The 17682-nt window shown below is 39.7% G+C and overlaps 1 protein-coding gene across 3 annotated transcripts in view; it reads right to left on the bottom strand.

Annotated features, from left to right (window-relative positions):
* The window catches only part of CSMD1 (CUB and Sushi multiple domains 1), a 1994958-nt gene that overhangs the window by 1480467 nt on the left and 496809 nt on the right, over positions 1 to 17682 (bottom strand). For all 3 annotated transcript variants that reach the window (XM_050950505.1, XM_050950506.1, XM_050950507.1), the window contains exon 3: positions 118 to 230. In XM_050950505.1, coding sequence (XP_050806462.1) covers positions 118 to 230 — 113 coding nt within the window. The remainder of the gene's footprint in view (positions 1 to 117; positions 231 to 17682) is intronic.

Below are 17682 nucleotides of genomic sequence, written 5' to 3'. Positions count from 1 at the left end.
AGGTATCAACAGGGGACCCTGAGGTACAACCAACAGTTAAAAACAAACCCATTTCAAAATGAGGCCCTACAATAACTCTCCAAGTAACTTTCGAGGATAAAAAGAGGCAGATCTTACCTTCGTAGATAGCCTTGAAACCTTGAGCACTCACAGCAAAGTCTGTGGTGAAACAAAGTGTGAGGATAGATCCTGTGCTCACAATAGATGATGGCAGCTGAAATCCAGACAACCTGTACAAATAGAAAAGCCCATCAATGTTATAAATAATAAAAAAATAAATATAAGCAGTAGTTTTAAAATTGATGATAACTTGGAATCTCTCATGATGTTTCTGTGTATAATACCACTGTGATAATATAGCCAGACATTTGGAACACCAACATTTTTGTGGATACTATTGCTGTAGTATCCTAAAGACTCCTTGCAAATACTAACACATAGTATTAAGCATGGCCAACTTCTAGAGAATTTATGTTCTTTTCTTTCACCTATGGATTCTCATATGACCAGGTATACTGGAAGAATCTACGTACAGTTTTTAAAGAATAGAAGTTATTATATTTCATTATTTTCCTCCCTCCCTCATTCACTCCTCTTCTTTCTTGCACAAACTATTTTCTGACCTCCACGTGCCTTAAATCCCTGCCTCACTCACCCCATTAAAGTCCATCCTATACCCATGTCTCACCTCGGGCACTCGTTCTAGCTATTGCAATTTAACTGTGGTTGGGGAAAAGGGCCTAGACTGAGGGTGGAGAGCTGTTGAGAATCCATTTTTCAAGGCTGAGCTGGTGAGCAGAAGAGCTGTAAATTAACACAGCGTTAAACTAGTCTGGGGGTTCCTTTCTATCCAACTCCCAGTCAAAAGAAGAGAGAAATCTATTATCTGACTCCCAGAGAGCCCGCAATAGCAGGCAGTCATCTCTCTCTCTCTCTTTTGCAGTCTAAGAAAAACTGAGGGATAGTAAGTGGGGAGCCAGGGATTCTTCCCTTTCCTTTCTCTCCATACATCAAGGCTGCAGGACTCCTCTTGCCTTCTACTTTCTTGGAAGAGGCTGGAGTTTTAGTCTGGTGAGTGAGTGGGAACTCAATAGTGCAGGCTGAGCTAGTGGAAATCAAAGCTTCTGCTCAGCTGGGCACTGAGCTTGCAGTACCTGCCAGGTAACAGCACAGTCTGGTTGTCCAGCAGCCCATTCTTAGCCTACTGACTGCCCCTCCAATTATCCTCCCGCACCCCAAAACAAGTATTCAAAAATAGTATCTTTCACTGTATCCATTTGGGGACACATGTCTACTGAGACTACAGAGACTATCTGTCTATATATCTAGGTTCTTTTAGTGTGCCCCTTGCCATACTAGTCATTGCTTTTGCAGTCACCAATTTTTCTGTGTCTTGTGCAGTTGTGGTCATATTGCTAGTGCTTAATAAATAAATACATAAATTTTAAAATGATTCTTCAGTGAAATCAATTCTGACTAACACAGCTAAAGAAATTAAGTATAATGCTGCAAAATATTAATAAAGACAAACATTGGGAACAAAGTATCAGAGGGGTAGCTGTGTTAGTCTGGATCTGTAAAAGCAGCAAATAGTCCTGTGGCACCTTATAGACTAACGGGTGTATTGGAGCATGAGCTTTCGTGGGTGAATACCCACTTGGTTGGATGCATGCATCATGCTCTAATATGTCCGTTAGTCTATAAGGTGCCACAGGACTCTTTGCTGCTTTTATTGGGAACAAAGACATAACAGAGACAAGTCTTAGATTCCCTTAATACAAGGAAAAAGTAGTGCACACAAGTCATAGCTCCAGATGTACTTCAAATGTTTGTCATGTTATAAGACACATTTCAGATAAATATTCAAAAGTATTCTTTCCTCTTAATACATATGCTAAATAATACCAACAAAATTATGTAAGTTTGTATTCTTGGCTGTTTACTTGCTACACCTATAGAAGTCAGCTTGGTAGAAAGTTAATAGAACAGTCGTTTTACAACTTTAGATAATCATGCCTTGTGCCTCTTGTCTAATTAGCCTTCACACCTTATGAATATCAGTATTTAACATAAGCTTGCTACCAAGTAGCAACTCTTTTACATTCATTTTGAGAACTAAGGGCTGCTCACCAATACCAATATTTTGATATTGATAAGGACAAAATAAAGGATGAAAAAATGACTAAAACTTTGTTTTGCCATCCTTTTTATATTTTAAAACACTAAGAAATATATTTCACTGTCATACTCATTTCATGCCAGGTTAGGAATATAAGAATGGCCATACTGGGTCATATCAAAGGCCCGTCTAGCCCAGTATCCTGTCTTCTGACAGTGGCCAACTCCAGGTGCCCCAGAGGGAATGAACAGAATATGTAAACATCAAGTGATCCATCCTCTGTCACCCATTCCTAGCTTCTGGCAAACAGAGGCTAGGGACACCATCCCTGACCATCCTGGCTAATAGCCATTGATGAAGGAAATCTTGGAAAAATAAAGTGCAAATACTTGGTTACTCAAAATTAATGCTAGATGATGTGATAATTTTTAGCTTGTGCAAAGGGGGCTTGATTCAAGTGTCAATGAAATTGGTACAAAGGATTACATAGACTTCAAAGGAGCTGGACTGAGCATCATCCCACCACCCTCTGTTCAACACAAAGCTTAAGAAATGTACTCTGTCTGCAGTCTTCTGGCAGAAATCCACCATGAAAAACAAATATTTATATATTTTTTTAAATTAGTGAGAGTGAGCAGCTGGGTGGTTAACTGCACTTTGTGCCTTTAGAAGTTTCCCCATGACTCTTTTCAGAAATGGGTTTCATAGTTCTGTCATAGCTTAATACATAGTTAATAATACATGGACAGAGACAGAAACAAAGCTGTGATAACATTGTACCCCTCTAGTACTAATGCACTGTAGGAGGGGCAAAATGGGGCTCAGTTGGGGCCACCCTCCCATGCAGCACCCCAGGGCCAGAACTGTTCACGGGAGATCCCACCTCCAGGCCTACTTGGAGCCATGAGACATTTTGCCCCTCACAGCCCTATGGGCTTTTGGAAAGAAATTGCAGGGAGATGCCAGCCAGAGACGGAGCCAGCACAAGGCAGCTGCAGAAAACGGTTCAGGCAGGGACTGGTGGACACTGGTGATGTCATCACACTATTTTCTGCACTTTTCACTCTGCACAGTTTGAAGCAAATATTTGTTCTCTTCCCTCCCCACCCCCAACCCCCCATGGACTCCAGACTCCTCCATTTCTTTGTCTTTCCTCCTAGCTAATCCCCTCCTAACATAAGCCCACTAAAAGGCTGTATATAACAAATGGAAACCAAAACTAAAATGGAACTAACATGATGTTTGCTACCATCACATTGTTTGCTCTCTTGTATATTTTCTTTTTTTCCCCTACCCTTTATCTTCTTTATTTAGATTGCAAGCTCTTTGGGGGTAGAGATTGTTTCTTATTTTATGTAATAAACTTGATAAGTAATAATTATAATAGTACTAGAGTACACTGTCATGACTACAATACAATTATTTTTTATTGATGTTTGGAAATACATTTTTGATCTGGTGCACCAGTCTTTCCCTTTCGTGCAAAACAGTTAAAGTTTTATTTTAGTGTTTTGGCACCAATTCACACAAGTATTATTGTCAGTATGATGAATATGTTACTGGAATGGGTTACCTAGGGAGGTGGTGGAATTTCCTTCCTTCAAGGTTTTTAAGATCAGACTTGACAAAGCCCTGGCTGGCATGATTGGGAATTGGTCCTGCTTTGAGCAGGGGGTTGGACTAGATGACCTCTCGAGGTCCCTTCCAACCCTGATATTCTATGATTCTATTATTCTAATAGCTTGTGGATCAAATGTAATATTTCCTGAAATTTAAGGGAAAAAGGAGAATACATGGGGAAAAATATCACACTGACCCACAGAATAATAAAACAAGGCTGACTGATCCTATGGCTTCTCAGAACACTGTAGACCAAAATTCAACAGAAATGAAACTTTTCCCTATTGAAACTGAATACTATGCAAGTGATGCAATTTTCTCCCAAGAGACAGTAATGGTTTGGTCTCTATTCAGACACCTCATGGTGAAAGAGCAGAATCGAAATTGACTTTCAAGGGGGAAAAAATATCCCCTTAAACAGACATACTCCCTTCATTGCAGGATGGCTTGTATTGCACCTATGAAGATGAGGTACATGGTAAGATTAGAAGGAAAAGATTGTGCCAGCTTTGCATATGTTTCTCTCCCTCCCCCACAAACACATGCACTTTGTATTACTCCTTAAAGGGTTTTAAGAAAGGTTTGGCCCAGAAGTACAGAATGTTTTACTTCTGCCATTCAACAAATTAGCGGGACAAAATACGTTAGAAATACTTCAGAATATTTTGTAGGAAAACCACTGTAGTCAATGAGATTGAATATCACAAAATTCAGGTCTAGAAAGAACAGACACAGTATTTTCAGTGAATTGTTCAGTCAGAAACTATTAGGCAGCAAATGAATATCAACATGAGCATAACTCACATTTCTTAGAATATATATAAAAAGTTGCATCCCAAGCAAAAACATTGTTAACCTACCCAGGAAGTCATTTTTTCCCCATAAGAACCCTTCCACTGGTTAGCTATTGCTTACTTCGGGTGTCACAACATGTTTTGCACATTCCTTTTATCATACACAAAATCACATACTGTATAGTGCCAGGTTAAAGGAGTAGGAGTGTGTGTTTGTTATACCCAGACCTTGAAATGTTTAGTTAAAACAAACAAACAAGTGTATTTTTCACCATCACACATCTTCACAACATCGTTCAGGAACAGGAAAAAAAATCATATGCAGAATATACCTGACTGACTTGTCCATCAGCATACAGCAGTAGGTAGTTTAACATGTACAGAAATGGCACATAAATCCTGAATTAAACCTAAGTTTAAAAGACAAGAGTTTTATACTTTTTTCCCCATTTAATAAATCTGGGCATGAGGATTGTTTGCTATCTTCCTAGCTATTACTTCATGTGGGGGATGTGGCGTGGGAGGGGAAGAGAGAAAGAATTGGTTTTGATTTTGTATTAAATTTGGAGGCACTCACAATGACGTGGGTCATATCAAAGTGTCCAGTTCACTTACAAAGAGAGAGGAACAGTCATCCACAGTAAGGGTCCCATCCTGAAATGAGCTCCACACAAGGGCACCCTGAAATTATGTGGAGCCTCTCTTACTTCAGAGAAACAAGTTGCAGGAATGGGCCTTAGGCAAAGTTTCCTACTACATCCTTTTTCCTATGAATAACCATAGAAACATAGAATCGTGGGACTGGAAGGGACCTCAGGAGGTATTCTGGTCCAGTCCCCTGCACTCAGATCAGGACTAAGTATTATCTACACCATCCCTGACAGGTGTTTGTCTAACCTGCTCTTAAAAATCTCCCGTGATGGAGATTCCACAACCTCCCTAGGCAATTTATTCCAGTGCTTAACTACCCTGACAGGAAGTTTTTCCTAATGTCCAACCTAAACCACCTTGCTGCATTTAAGCTCATTGCTTCTTGTCCGATCCTTGGAGGTTAACAAGAACAATTTTTCTCCCTCTTCCTTGTAATAATCTTTTAGGTACTTGAAATCTATTATCATGTCCCCCCTCAGTCTTCTCTTCTCCAGACTAAACAAACCCAGTTTTTTCAATCTTCCCTCACAGGTCATGATTTTTAGACCTTTAATCATTTTTGTTGCTCCTCTCTGGACTTTCTCCAATTTGTCTAAATCTTTCCTGAAATGTTGTACCCAGAACTGGACACAATTCTCGAGCTGAGGCCTAATTAGAGCAAAGGATAGTGGAAAAATTACTTCTTGTGTCTTGCTTACAACACTCCTGCTAATGCATCCCAGAATGATGTATGCTTCCCTCCCTCCCAACAGTGAACCACTATGAGCCCCAGATCCCTTCTGCAGTACTCCTTTCTAGGCAGTCATTTCTTATTTTGTGTGTGTGCAACTGTTTGTTCCTTCCTGAGTAAAGTACTTTCAATTTGTCCTTATTGAATTTCATCCTATTTATGTCAGTCTATGTCTCTAGTTTGTCCAGATCAGTTTGAATTTTTATACTATCCTCCAAATCACTTGCAACCTCTCCCAGCTTAGTATCATCCGCAAACTTTATGAGTGTACTCTCTATGCCATTATCTAAATCATTCATGAAGATATTGAATAGAACCGCATCCAGACCTGATCCCTGCGGGACCCCACTTGATATACCCTTACTGATGCCCTTGCTAATGGCTCTGTGCTATTACATCAGACAAGTCAAATTATGTAAAAACAAATTAGCCTTTTATTTTTTCTAAACCCAGTAAAAGAATTCAGATTTCATAAGAACATAAGAAGGGCCATACCAGGTCAGACCAAAGGTCCATCTAGCTCAGGATCCTGTCTACCAACAGTGGCCAATGCCAGGTGCCCCAGAGGAAGTGAACCTAACAGGCAATGATCAAGTGAATTGATAAGCCCTTGTTCTCAATGGAGAGTTAACTCACACTTAAGTCAAGTGTTGCCCCTGACTTTAGTCTGATCCACACACAAAAGTCCTTGACCTGAGTGTGGTGGTGCTTTTCACTCAAACTGGCTGGGGGTACTGACTACAGCTCAAATTGAGCACAAATCCGAGTCTTCCACAATCACTGTATGCTGTTCAAGTGTTATTTCAGTGTGGTTGCTCTCACTTGAGCTAGGCTAACTCAAGAGTAGTTAACCTGAGGGCAGATAACCCAAATTAGGCTATGTCTTCACTGCAGAATTAAGTGTCCCTATTGTGTTACTTTATCACATTCAGCAGGTAACCTCCATGTTATTTAATAATTCAATCTAAAAAGAGTGATTCCGTAAAATGCGTTCTTTTTGTATAACATGTTACTTTTTGTATTAATCAACATTAAATACTTTATTTCCAAGATAAGTAAATTATGCAAACTACAATATAGTAATCAAACAAAAAAATAATGGCCCTGATTTTGTTTTCACACCAGTTGAAAACTTTCTTTAGTGGAGTTACTCTGGAATTGCACCAATATAAGTGAGAAGAAAATCAGGAACAACATGCCTAGTTCTCCATTGTGTTCCTCCACTTTAACCAGGGCTGGCTCCAGAAACCAGCCGAGCAAGCTTGTGCTTGGGGTGGCAGATTGTATGGGGCGGCATTCCGCCCAATCCTAGGGCGGCATGGCAGTTGTTTTTTTTTTTTGGTTCCTTGATCTGGCTGCCCTGAGGGGGCGGAGGAGGGGAGCGTCCTGTAGCAAACTCGGCAGGGCAGCCCATGTCCTTCTCTCCTAGCCGACCAGAGCAGCACAGAGCCCTCCCGGCAGGTGGAACGGCGGTCGGGGCCGCGGGGCAAGTGCCCCGCTGAAGCCCTGGCTGCCCCCGCATCTCTCTTTCCCCCCCATTAGACTGGGCGTGCACTCTGCAGCACAGGGAGTCCCCCTGCACCCTGGCTCCGGCCGCCCTGTAGGGTTTTTTTATTTTTTTTCCCCTGCTTTGCCTGCAGCTCCGGCCGCGCCGTGGTTTTTTTTTCCCCTCTACTTTTTTTTTTTTTGCGCTTGGGGTGGCAAAAAAGCCAGAGCCGGCCCTGACTTTAACACAGCTGAAATAATTGGAGTCACATGGACATAGAACTGGATTAAGGCCCAAACCTTAATCTTGTCTACCAGCTAGGTGACTGATCACCAACGTTCTTGAAGGCAATCCTCTTTATTCAGTGACACAACTCCACCTGCCTCTTCAAAACAGATTATGAGTTTCTGCAATGTCCTCTCCTCACTCTTCCTATCTGAGAAGCTAAATCATTTAAAGCTACAGTGCCCAATATCACTTCTTCCTTTCCCAGCCAAAATTTAACCAATATTTTATGTAACACACAATTCTAAATACTTATAACCAGGCTAGCAACTAAACTTACTATCAGCGTTCAATTAAACTCTGAAGTGTCTTCCACTGTCACTTAGACTACGAGGTCTTCCTTTACATATCAACACTACTGGTTCAGGAGGAAGTGAGTCTGTTTTTCTGGTAGTGGTATGCCCTTGGGCTTGATTGTCTTATCCAGTGGTGGCAGTTGCTTGACTGAGACCTTCTCAGTTAAAACAGCTAGTTCAGTGTCCCTTATCTTTCTCCCCTCTGGAAGTCGGAGAAGGTGTGTTGCCTAATCCTTATCACTATTTGTCTGTCTGGGGTGACAACAAAATAAGACCATGGGGCAACCTAATGTGACAACACTGCTGTTTGCAACCACTTGCTTATATCAGTGATGAACACTGTGTCATGTTCACTAAGTGTGGCAGCTCCCAGGACCCCAAGTCACATTGCTTTCAAGTTGACAATCCATTCATCTTCTCCTGCTACAGTGTCTACTTTTCTCCTATGAAAAACTCATTTGAGCTTGTGGTGCTGTGGTCAACCTCTTTGTCCACACAGTAAATACTGGTGCTTGCAAAGTGATATAATCCATTGCATTTCTTGTCTCTTTTCCTATAAATGCCAGGCATTGTCCTGGTTGTTAAAGTGTGTACAGCTCTGTGCACTGTTCTTGCTTGACTCTCACTTTGAGCTCCACATGCCTCTCTGCCTCATATCCTTTTTCCTGTGGTTACTTTGGATTCTCAGTCATGTCTACAATATCAGAGCACTGTCCGTGTACCATAGGCTTCATTCTGGGTGACTTCCATTGCGTAGCAAATTCCAACTGCTTTGTCAGGGGTTAATTCTGGTTCCCCTAGTAGTATCTGAGCTATTTGTTCCAGATTCTGGTCACAGTCTGGTCTCTTATCAGGGACCTGGATTTGCAAGACTAATCTAAGGCTGAAGAGCCAGTTACAAATGTTATGTTCATACCATACACACAGAGAAGTTCAATAAAAACATGAAATACTCTTGCAGAGTAACACTACTTTATGTCTTAACATTCAAATCGATAGCACACAGGAACCAAAAAAAAAAGACACACAAGGCAGAGTGCTCCATAAAACAGAGAGGCACAATTTACCTCACTTTAGTCTAGATTTCTGCAGATTGACTCTCTGATCACACACTTCCATACAGAGCCCCCTAGCCTGCAAGCCAGATGAGGAAATCCATGAGCATTTGAACTGATAGCTTACCATTTTAATTTCATTTTTTATATTCCACAACAAACCTAGACTACGGCTTCACTTTATTTTTGCACCCTCAGGTTAAAACCTTCTCTGATATGTTTCATTTTTTCCATGGAGTACAATACTCTCTAAGTTTCTGTAATAGTTTCATAATTAGCCTCCTCTGCTTGAGTTAACTGAAAACTGTCAAACACATCAAGTGAATCAGAACCTGTTATTAGCAGAAAAATAAGGCTACCTTCCAACTTGTTTTCTTTTTTCACCGGCACTCATTACTTGCAGATAAAGAATGAAGCTCTGCTTAATCTCTTCCAGTTATCTTCCATACTTTGATATGAAGAGACACTTGGAACTAAATCACTGAGTAAAGAGAATGTCTTTCAAGCCCCTTGGGTGCATAGAGATTTCTGAACACCTCATGGTACCAGGAGTAAATAGAAATGAATCAAAATAACCTGAGTAGAAGAAAGGAGCAGCTAAAAGCTCCACCAGAACAGAAACTCTTCTTACTGAGGCCATGTCTGTACTACCCCTTATGCCAGCAAAATGTATGTCACTCAGGGCTGTGAAAAAAAACACACACTCCTGAGTGACATAAGTTACATTGACATAAGTGGTAGTGCGCACAGCACAATACTGGTGGGAGAGCTTCTCCCCTAGTCATAGCTACAGAATGTGGGTTTCTTGCAACACTCTCTTCCAGAATTCCTGCCTAGGAAGATACCCCACTGAAAAGGTACAGTTCCTAGTATCACAGAGGCCTCCTGTTCCCGGGAGACCGAAAAATCTTTCTCTGCATAGTGTAGGCTAAAATAGGCTGTGGGTTCTAAAGAATTAAATTAGGCCCCTGCATATGTAATTTTGATATTCTTTCACTTAGAAGTGATAAAGTTATAGTATAAGGGAATATATAGATTGCACCGAACCTTCACGGAGCCAAACTAAATGCAGAATCACCCTTCCATTAAGCTCAACTGTTATAAACACTGTTTACTTGCCTTTTTCCTCTCTCTTGTACTACAGATTCCTTTGTAACCAGGAATTTTATCAATTACATTCACAGAAGAAATATATTTGAGAACAGATAGCTAATTGTCCCATCTTGATATCTCACCAAATCCAGTAGTCAAGAAAGACTAATTTACTCATCCACCTTTCCTTTGTGCTTAAACTCCTACTCTAAAGTTATAATACTGAGCTAATACATCAGCCTAATTGGAAATAAACTGTAATATGAGAAAACATTTATCCTATTGTTAATGGTTCAAGAAGAAATAGCAACAGACAGTTGAGCAAAAAAAAAGACTTTTAAACAATTCTGTTAGTGTATATTTTAATGAACAATGCTAAAGAAGAAATTAAGGAGTTCCAAGATGAGATGCAAAGCTGGATGGGTAGGAAATAGGCAGTGATACTTTGACTTGTGCCACTGACAAATTTATTATCTGCAACCTGATCTACATACAACTCAAAATCTTGGATTGCCCAAAGAGAATATGCTAGAAACAACCCCCTACTACAAGAGAGAAGTCATCAAAGGCCTGGTCTACACTACGCGTTTAAACCGAATTTTGCAGCATTAAACCGATTTAACCCTGCACCCGTCCACACAATGAGGCCCTTTATATCGATATAAAGGACTCTTTAAACTGGTTTCTGTACTCCTCCCTGATGAGAAGAGTAGCACTGAAATCGGTATTGCCATGTCGGATTAGGGTTAGTGTGGCCGCAAATCGACAGTATTGGCCTCCGGATGGTATCCCACAGTGCACCATTGTAACCGCTCTGGAAAGCAATCTGAACTCGGATGCACTGGCCAGGTAGACAGGAAAAGCCCCGCAAAATTTTGAATTTCATTTCCTGTTTGCCCAGCGTGGAGCTCTGATCAGTACGGATGACGACGCAGTCCCAAATCCAAAAAGAGCTCCAGCATGGACCGTACGGAAGATACTGGATCTGATCGCTGTATGGGGAGACAAATCTGTTCTATCAGAGCTCCGTTACAGAAGATGAAATGACAAAGCATTTGAAAAAATCTCCAGGCTATGATAGACAGAGGCCACACCACAGTGCTGTGTGACAAGCGTAATGGAAAGCCAAAGAATCAAATGGACGCTCATGGAGGGAGGGAGGGGGTACTGAGGACTCCAGCTATTCCACAGTCCCTGCAGTCTCCGAAAAGCATTTGCATTCTTGGCTGAGCTCCCACTGCCTGAAGGGTCAAAAACATTTTTCCGGGTATTTCAGGGTGTATGTCGTCAATTTACACCCTCACTCCCCTCGAAAGAAAAGGGAAAAAAAAACATTTCTTGCCTTTTTTCAATGTCACCCTATGTCTACTGCATGCTGCTGGTAGGCGGGGTGCTGCAGCACTGAACACCAGCATCCCCTTCCCAATGGCAGACAGTACAATATGACTGCTATCCATCGTCATCATCAGCCCGTGAGTGCTCCTGGTGGCCTCGGTGAGGTCAGCCGGGGGCACCTAGGTAAAAATGGGAATGACTCCCGGTCATCCCCGGCAGATGGTAACCATCTTCATCATAGCAACTGGAGACTGAGCTCTATCAGCCCCCACTTTCATGTCTAAAGAAAAGATTCTGTACTGCCTGGACTATCATAGCAGCAGGAGGCTGGGCTCCTCTCCCTCGCCACCCTTTAATGTCCTGCCTGGACTATCATAGCAGCTGGAGGCTTCCTCCCCCTCATTTTATCTCACTAAAAAGTCAGTGTTTCTTATTCCTGCATTCTTTATTACTTCATCACACAAATGGGGGGACACTGCCACGGTAGCTAGGGCAATGAATGAGGAAAGATAGAAGCCTAAGGATATGTCTACACTACGGGATTATTCCGATTTTACATAAACCAGTTTTGTAAAACAGATTGCATAAAGTCGAGTGCCTGACCCAAGAAAATTCCTCCCCTATTCATGTTAGAAGTGTGCAGAGACTTTGTTCCCAAAAAGAAATGTTATTTTAACTAAAAGTTCATTACAAACAGGAACCTGAGTTTTGGTATCTAGTGGCCCAAAGTCCAAATATAAGCAGCCTTTGGAAAGAAAGAGTTTTCCTGAAGATCAAATATAAGATGAAATCCTCACCATATCAGAAGACTCCCTGGACAAGAAAAGGAAGATAAATTCCACTTTGCTCTAAAGCATAGGAAGATTTAAGTCAATATGTATTGCTAAAATTCCATAGGGATTTTTTGTGCTTTGAAGGAGGCCAGATTTTGGCCTGGAAAGCAGAAATACCGCCTTTCTAGAATCTTGAACTTCCTTCTAGTTCAGATTGTTGTTCCATAAATCCAGACCATTGTTCTGGACCCTCATGTTAAAATTCCAAATTAATAAATTTAACTTTCATAGATACTAATATATACTGATTCCAAATAAATACCAAGAAAGATTATATTAGAAATGGGAAAAATAGAGCTTTAACATAGCCTTAAGATAATTGAACTGAGTTACAGGATTTAAAACTAATGCATTGTAACTAAATACTTGTGCCTAAATTCAGTTGTTTGTTTTTCACCTAAAGACCAATGTAAATGAGAGGAAATAAGATTTGCATGTTTGTATATTCACGCTGATCTGTCGCCGCTTACTAAAGCTATTTTGCCATTGCTTAAAGAAGTAACTTTGAGCTCATAACTCTCTTGCTGAGTATTTCCAAAAATCTGGAGTTGTACAGTATGGTGTTAGCCTTTGCAAGAATTCACTGTTTGATGGTTATTTTTTGTTCTATTGTCTTGTAAATATTTAATTCTTAACTTTAAGAGCTACTGAGAATTAGCAGCTTGGTTATACCACTATTCTACTCTGCCCTGCATCTTACACACTTACTTCTCTTGCAGATGTGCTGTTTTTGCATGCAGGAGTGAGAATTGCCTGTTGGTGAGAGAAGCATCCTTAGCTCTCTGTCCCTTGTAATATTATACTATATACTGTATAAGAGAGTGAGCAAAGCTTACTTCAAAACCTCACTTCAGTTTTTGTATATGTGTGCTGTAAATATTAGAATATACTTATTTTAATCATGGGGTATGTTTCTAACTATAGAGTTATGTAACATGTTAATACCTTACACTCTAAATGTGCCTCATTTCTATTTTGGGTGTGGTACATTATATTGCTACAGGCTTACTCTTGTTTATTCCAATTACTAAGGGATTATCTACACATACAGTGCTGCAGTAGTGCTGCTGTAGCACTTAGTGAAGGAGGACGCTAACTACACCAGTGAGAGAGCTTCTCCCCTCAGCATAGGTACTCCACCTCCTGAAAAGGTGGTAGCTGTGTCAACAGGAGCAGGTCTCATGTCAACATAGGGCTTTCTACACCAGAAGTTCAGGTGGTTTAACTGTGTTGCTCATAGGTGTGGAAAATCCGCACTCTTGAGCAACACAATTATACTGACATAAGACTGTAGTGTAGTCCAAGCCTAAAAGTACTGTGTTCCTCTAATTACTTTTCTACATACCAGTCTTGCTAGTGTTTACACTTTGTGTGTGTGTAACTGTGCATGAGAGAGAGAGAGAGAGAGACTTGCAAGGACCTGTTGATGCCAGTTGGCAAAGGGCACAAGAGTGTGTAAGTATTACAGGGATCTCCTGTATCTGGTATTTACATAGAATTGTAGTTTCTTAAGACAGATCTGAGAAGATTGTTTATTAGTCTAGTTTAAGTTGGTATTCTAGTATAGTATAGCATCAAGTATATTATCATATTCAGCTTAACAGTTATAATTATTTTTAGTTTAAGACATTTTTGGTATTGAGTTACCGTGCTGTAGCCTAGTTTCCCTTTATTCAACTGACCTTGGTTATTTGATAGTATTTTACTTAGTGTGTTTATTGAATTATTAATGATACTAACCATTAGCCTCTTTCAACAGGAGACAAATATCCTTTGATATGTTTAATGTCTTGAGTAATTGATTGAATAGTATGGTTGTTGATCTGATGTGTTTGAGTTTTAACCTTTATGATACCAATTTAATCACAATTTTGATGTGATTTTCTTATGTTTTTGTATTTTATAATTGACTAGAAGTTGGCTGTAAATATTAATTCTTGTATTACTCATTTACACCTCTACCCTGATATAACGCAACCCGATATAACATGAATTTGGATATAACGCAGTAAAGCAGCACTCTGGGAGGGTGGGGCTGTGCACTCCGGTGGATCAAAGCAAGTTCGACATAACGTGGTTTCACCTATTACATAGTAATATTTTTTGGCTCCCAAGGACAGCGTTATATTGAGGTAGAGGTGTATTTACCTTTCATTTTATATACTTAACTCATGTGCACAATCATTATAGATTAATGTGCATATTGATTTGCTCTTGTTATTTTAGTTACTTAAATAAACATATTCTTTATTTCAATCATGTTCAATTGTTGATTGTGAGTGTATTAAAAGAACTCCTATGACTAAAATAGCAACAGTCACATCCCCTGAGATGATCTCATGAATAATCAGTACCAATAACTAATTGTTTTGATTTGGGTTTTCCCTGAACTAATTGTAAGAAAAACAATTTGTTAATAATTCCATCTAATTAACTGTTGTTTTCCCCTAGTTATCAGTTTTGAAAATTTGTTTTCATTCAGTAATTTGGATAAAATTAATCAAATATCTGTTTCCATCCCACAAGGCACTCAACTGAAAAGACAAAATTTGTTCTCAGAACTAGAAATATATCACCAACAGTCTATAAAACCTGTTGATTAATGATGGTTATGTTCAGTTGTTCTCTTCGCAGAGATTTCAATTTAGTGCTAATTCTCTTTCTCCATGCTGGTAAAGTCTGTTCCAACCTAACTAATCCTTAGTATCAATTTTGGCCCAATTCTGGTCTCAGTTACACAGCTATAAATCCTAAAAAAAATATTGACTTTAGTGGAATTGCTCCAGGTTTACATTGCTGTAAATGAGGACATAATTCTTCCCACAGATTGTATTTATTCATTAGTAACCCTATAACAACAAATGTGTGTGTGCAAATAATGGAGGAAGTGATTTTGTAAGGAGATGGATTAGCTTCAACCTTATAACTGTAAATACCACTGAGTAAAAGATGATTGAGAATACATTGGACCCACCAAGGTTAGCACTTACAAGGCCTCGCTGCTGAAGCACCTACAGAGCTTGCCTCCAGGTCATGGTACACCTAGCATGCCCCCAGGGGTTTAGTGAATTTAAGCACTGAGCAGCAGCAATAATTGCAGAATGTTAGGAAAGTTATTGTTGGGTCAGCCCTATTTCAGGCACAACACTGCTATTTTTAATACATACACATATACACATTAATATTTATATTTTTCACCAAATCCAGTTAAATTCATAGAGTATGAAAGTGCTATTCTACTCTGAAAAGTGACTATATAAAAACAGTAACCTCTTACTCAATGTATCTGTTCCTTATGTATATCATATCTCCATGACTGACAAAATTGTATATTTATTGGTCTTCACTTACATTGGTGCTATGGATCCAACAAATCTAAGAGGGAATGAGCTGGCTTCTAAGGCCTGTTTTAAAAAGTCACACTTCTTACTAAGTTCCAACCTGTACAAGCAGACTGACTGAAACAGATTTGCTTAGGTCTCACAAAAGGCATAACTTGAACTGTGTCCAATGCTATTGCATAGATAGCACCCAGGTCCTATTTTGATCTGAAGGGATGATGCTCAAGGAGAGAATACAGTGTGACTGTCAGATCCCAAGTTGAGCTGTCTAAATAAAAAGCTACAATTCCTCTAACATCCAGTGTATGTAAGGTAGCTTCCCCATCCTGTACGTGAGGTTTGGGAAAGAAAAAATCAATAAAACTGTAGACTGCTTATAAGAAAGTCTGAAACCACCTTTGGTTAAAAACCCTGGGTGGGTACAAAGAGTTACTTAGATTTATGAAAAACAGTGAATGACGGATCAGCCATTAACATACGCAATTCATTTACAGGCTTTGCAGAAATGATAGCTATCCAAAAGAGTTATCGTAATAGAGAGGTGCAGTCAAGTACAGTTAACCAAAGATTCAAAGTGAGGTTTCATCAATTTCGAGGGCACTGTGTTCAAATCTCAAGATGACATACAGTGTCTCATTGGAGGATAAATTATTAAGGCACTTTAAAAACCTTTTAACTACACCATTAGTAAAAATAGGTTTACCATCCACAGACCACGGTATGCTGATATGACAGAGGGGAATCCTCACTGAGCTCTTTTCTTATAATACAATAAATATTTTAATATAAGCAATTGGTGCTGTAGATGGATTAATATACACAAAAATCCACATTAAAAATTGATATCTTGTTGTAACAAGAAGTCCAATACTAATATTAAAGGCTTGATTAACCCTCTGGATAGGTGAATTAAGTCCAGGTACCACTGTTGTCTGGCCCATGCTGGTGCTATTAAAAGAACCCTGGCTTTGTCTTGTTTTATTTTGTTCATCGCTCTTTGAATTAGAAGAAATGGGGGGAGATGTTTACTTCAAGCTCTGAACCCAATTTATTAGAAACAAATCCAATATTCTGTCACTCCCTGCTCTCACAAAAAAATTGATACTTCCCGTTGTTGCTGGGGGAAAAAAGATCTACTATTGAATTCCCCTAGGACCTGAAGAGGTGGGTTACTACTTTGTCTTTCAAAGACTACTCAGGCATTTGACAGGTCAACCTGCTCAAATGATCTGTAAAGGTGTTTCCTTCTCCCCTTCTCTCTCACAATATATGAACTGCTTTTGGGTGATCATCCTATTCTATACCTCACTCCCAAAGCACTTTGCATAATTATAGGGAATGAGCCTCACCTTGCTTGTTCAGATAAGACAGACAATGCCATCATGTTGCCTGTCAGCACTTGAACTACCCTGTTTGATCTGAGCCAGAAATGACTTTAGAGTCAACCTGACTGCTCTCAGCTATAGATATGTAGATTCTTTTCTTCTGGTGATCAACGAGGTCTAACTAACAGATTGTTTTTTAAATGGGCTCCCCATCCTAGTGCGGATGCATTGGAGGCAAATATTACTGACATTGGAGGGAAATTGAAAGATATACCTTTCATTACATTTGGAGTGCTTGCCCATCACATCTGTGTTGTAAACACCTGCTGTGGAATTACCAATTTGTGATGCATGCTGTCTAAACCTGGTTTGTAATTTTTTACTATCTGCTCTTGCAGGTCTCTCATCCGAAAATGAACATATAGGGACACTGATGGGGTTGCTGCCAAGAGACCCATTAACCTGAGGAAAATAGAGAATTGTCTGTTTTGGGGACTGGAGAAGAAGATGTACAGGCAGTTTTATTTTTATAACTCTCTCTTCTGAGAGAAATGCTTTTGCTATATAATCAAATCTAGCATGGGCGCTCATGAAAGGGATTCTCTGAGTTGGATTTAGGAACACTTTTTTTCCAATTTATGTATAATCCTAGGTTGGCAAAAAGTAAACATTTGTTTCACATGTAACAGAATTTCATCCATCAACAATGCTTTTATTAAT

The sequence above is a fragment of the Gopherus flavomarginatus genome, chromosome 4, assembly GCF_025201925.1.
Source record: "Gopherus flavomarginatus isolate rGopFla2 chromosome 4, rGopFla2.mat.asm, whole genome shotgun sequence".
Classification (NCBI taxonomy): domain Eukaryota; kingdom Metazoa; phylum Chordata; order Testudines; family Testudinidae; genus Gopherus; species Gopherus flavomarginatus.
This window is presented reverse-complemented; position numbering and strand designations above follow the sequence as displayed.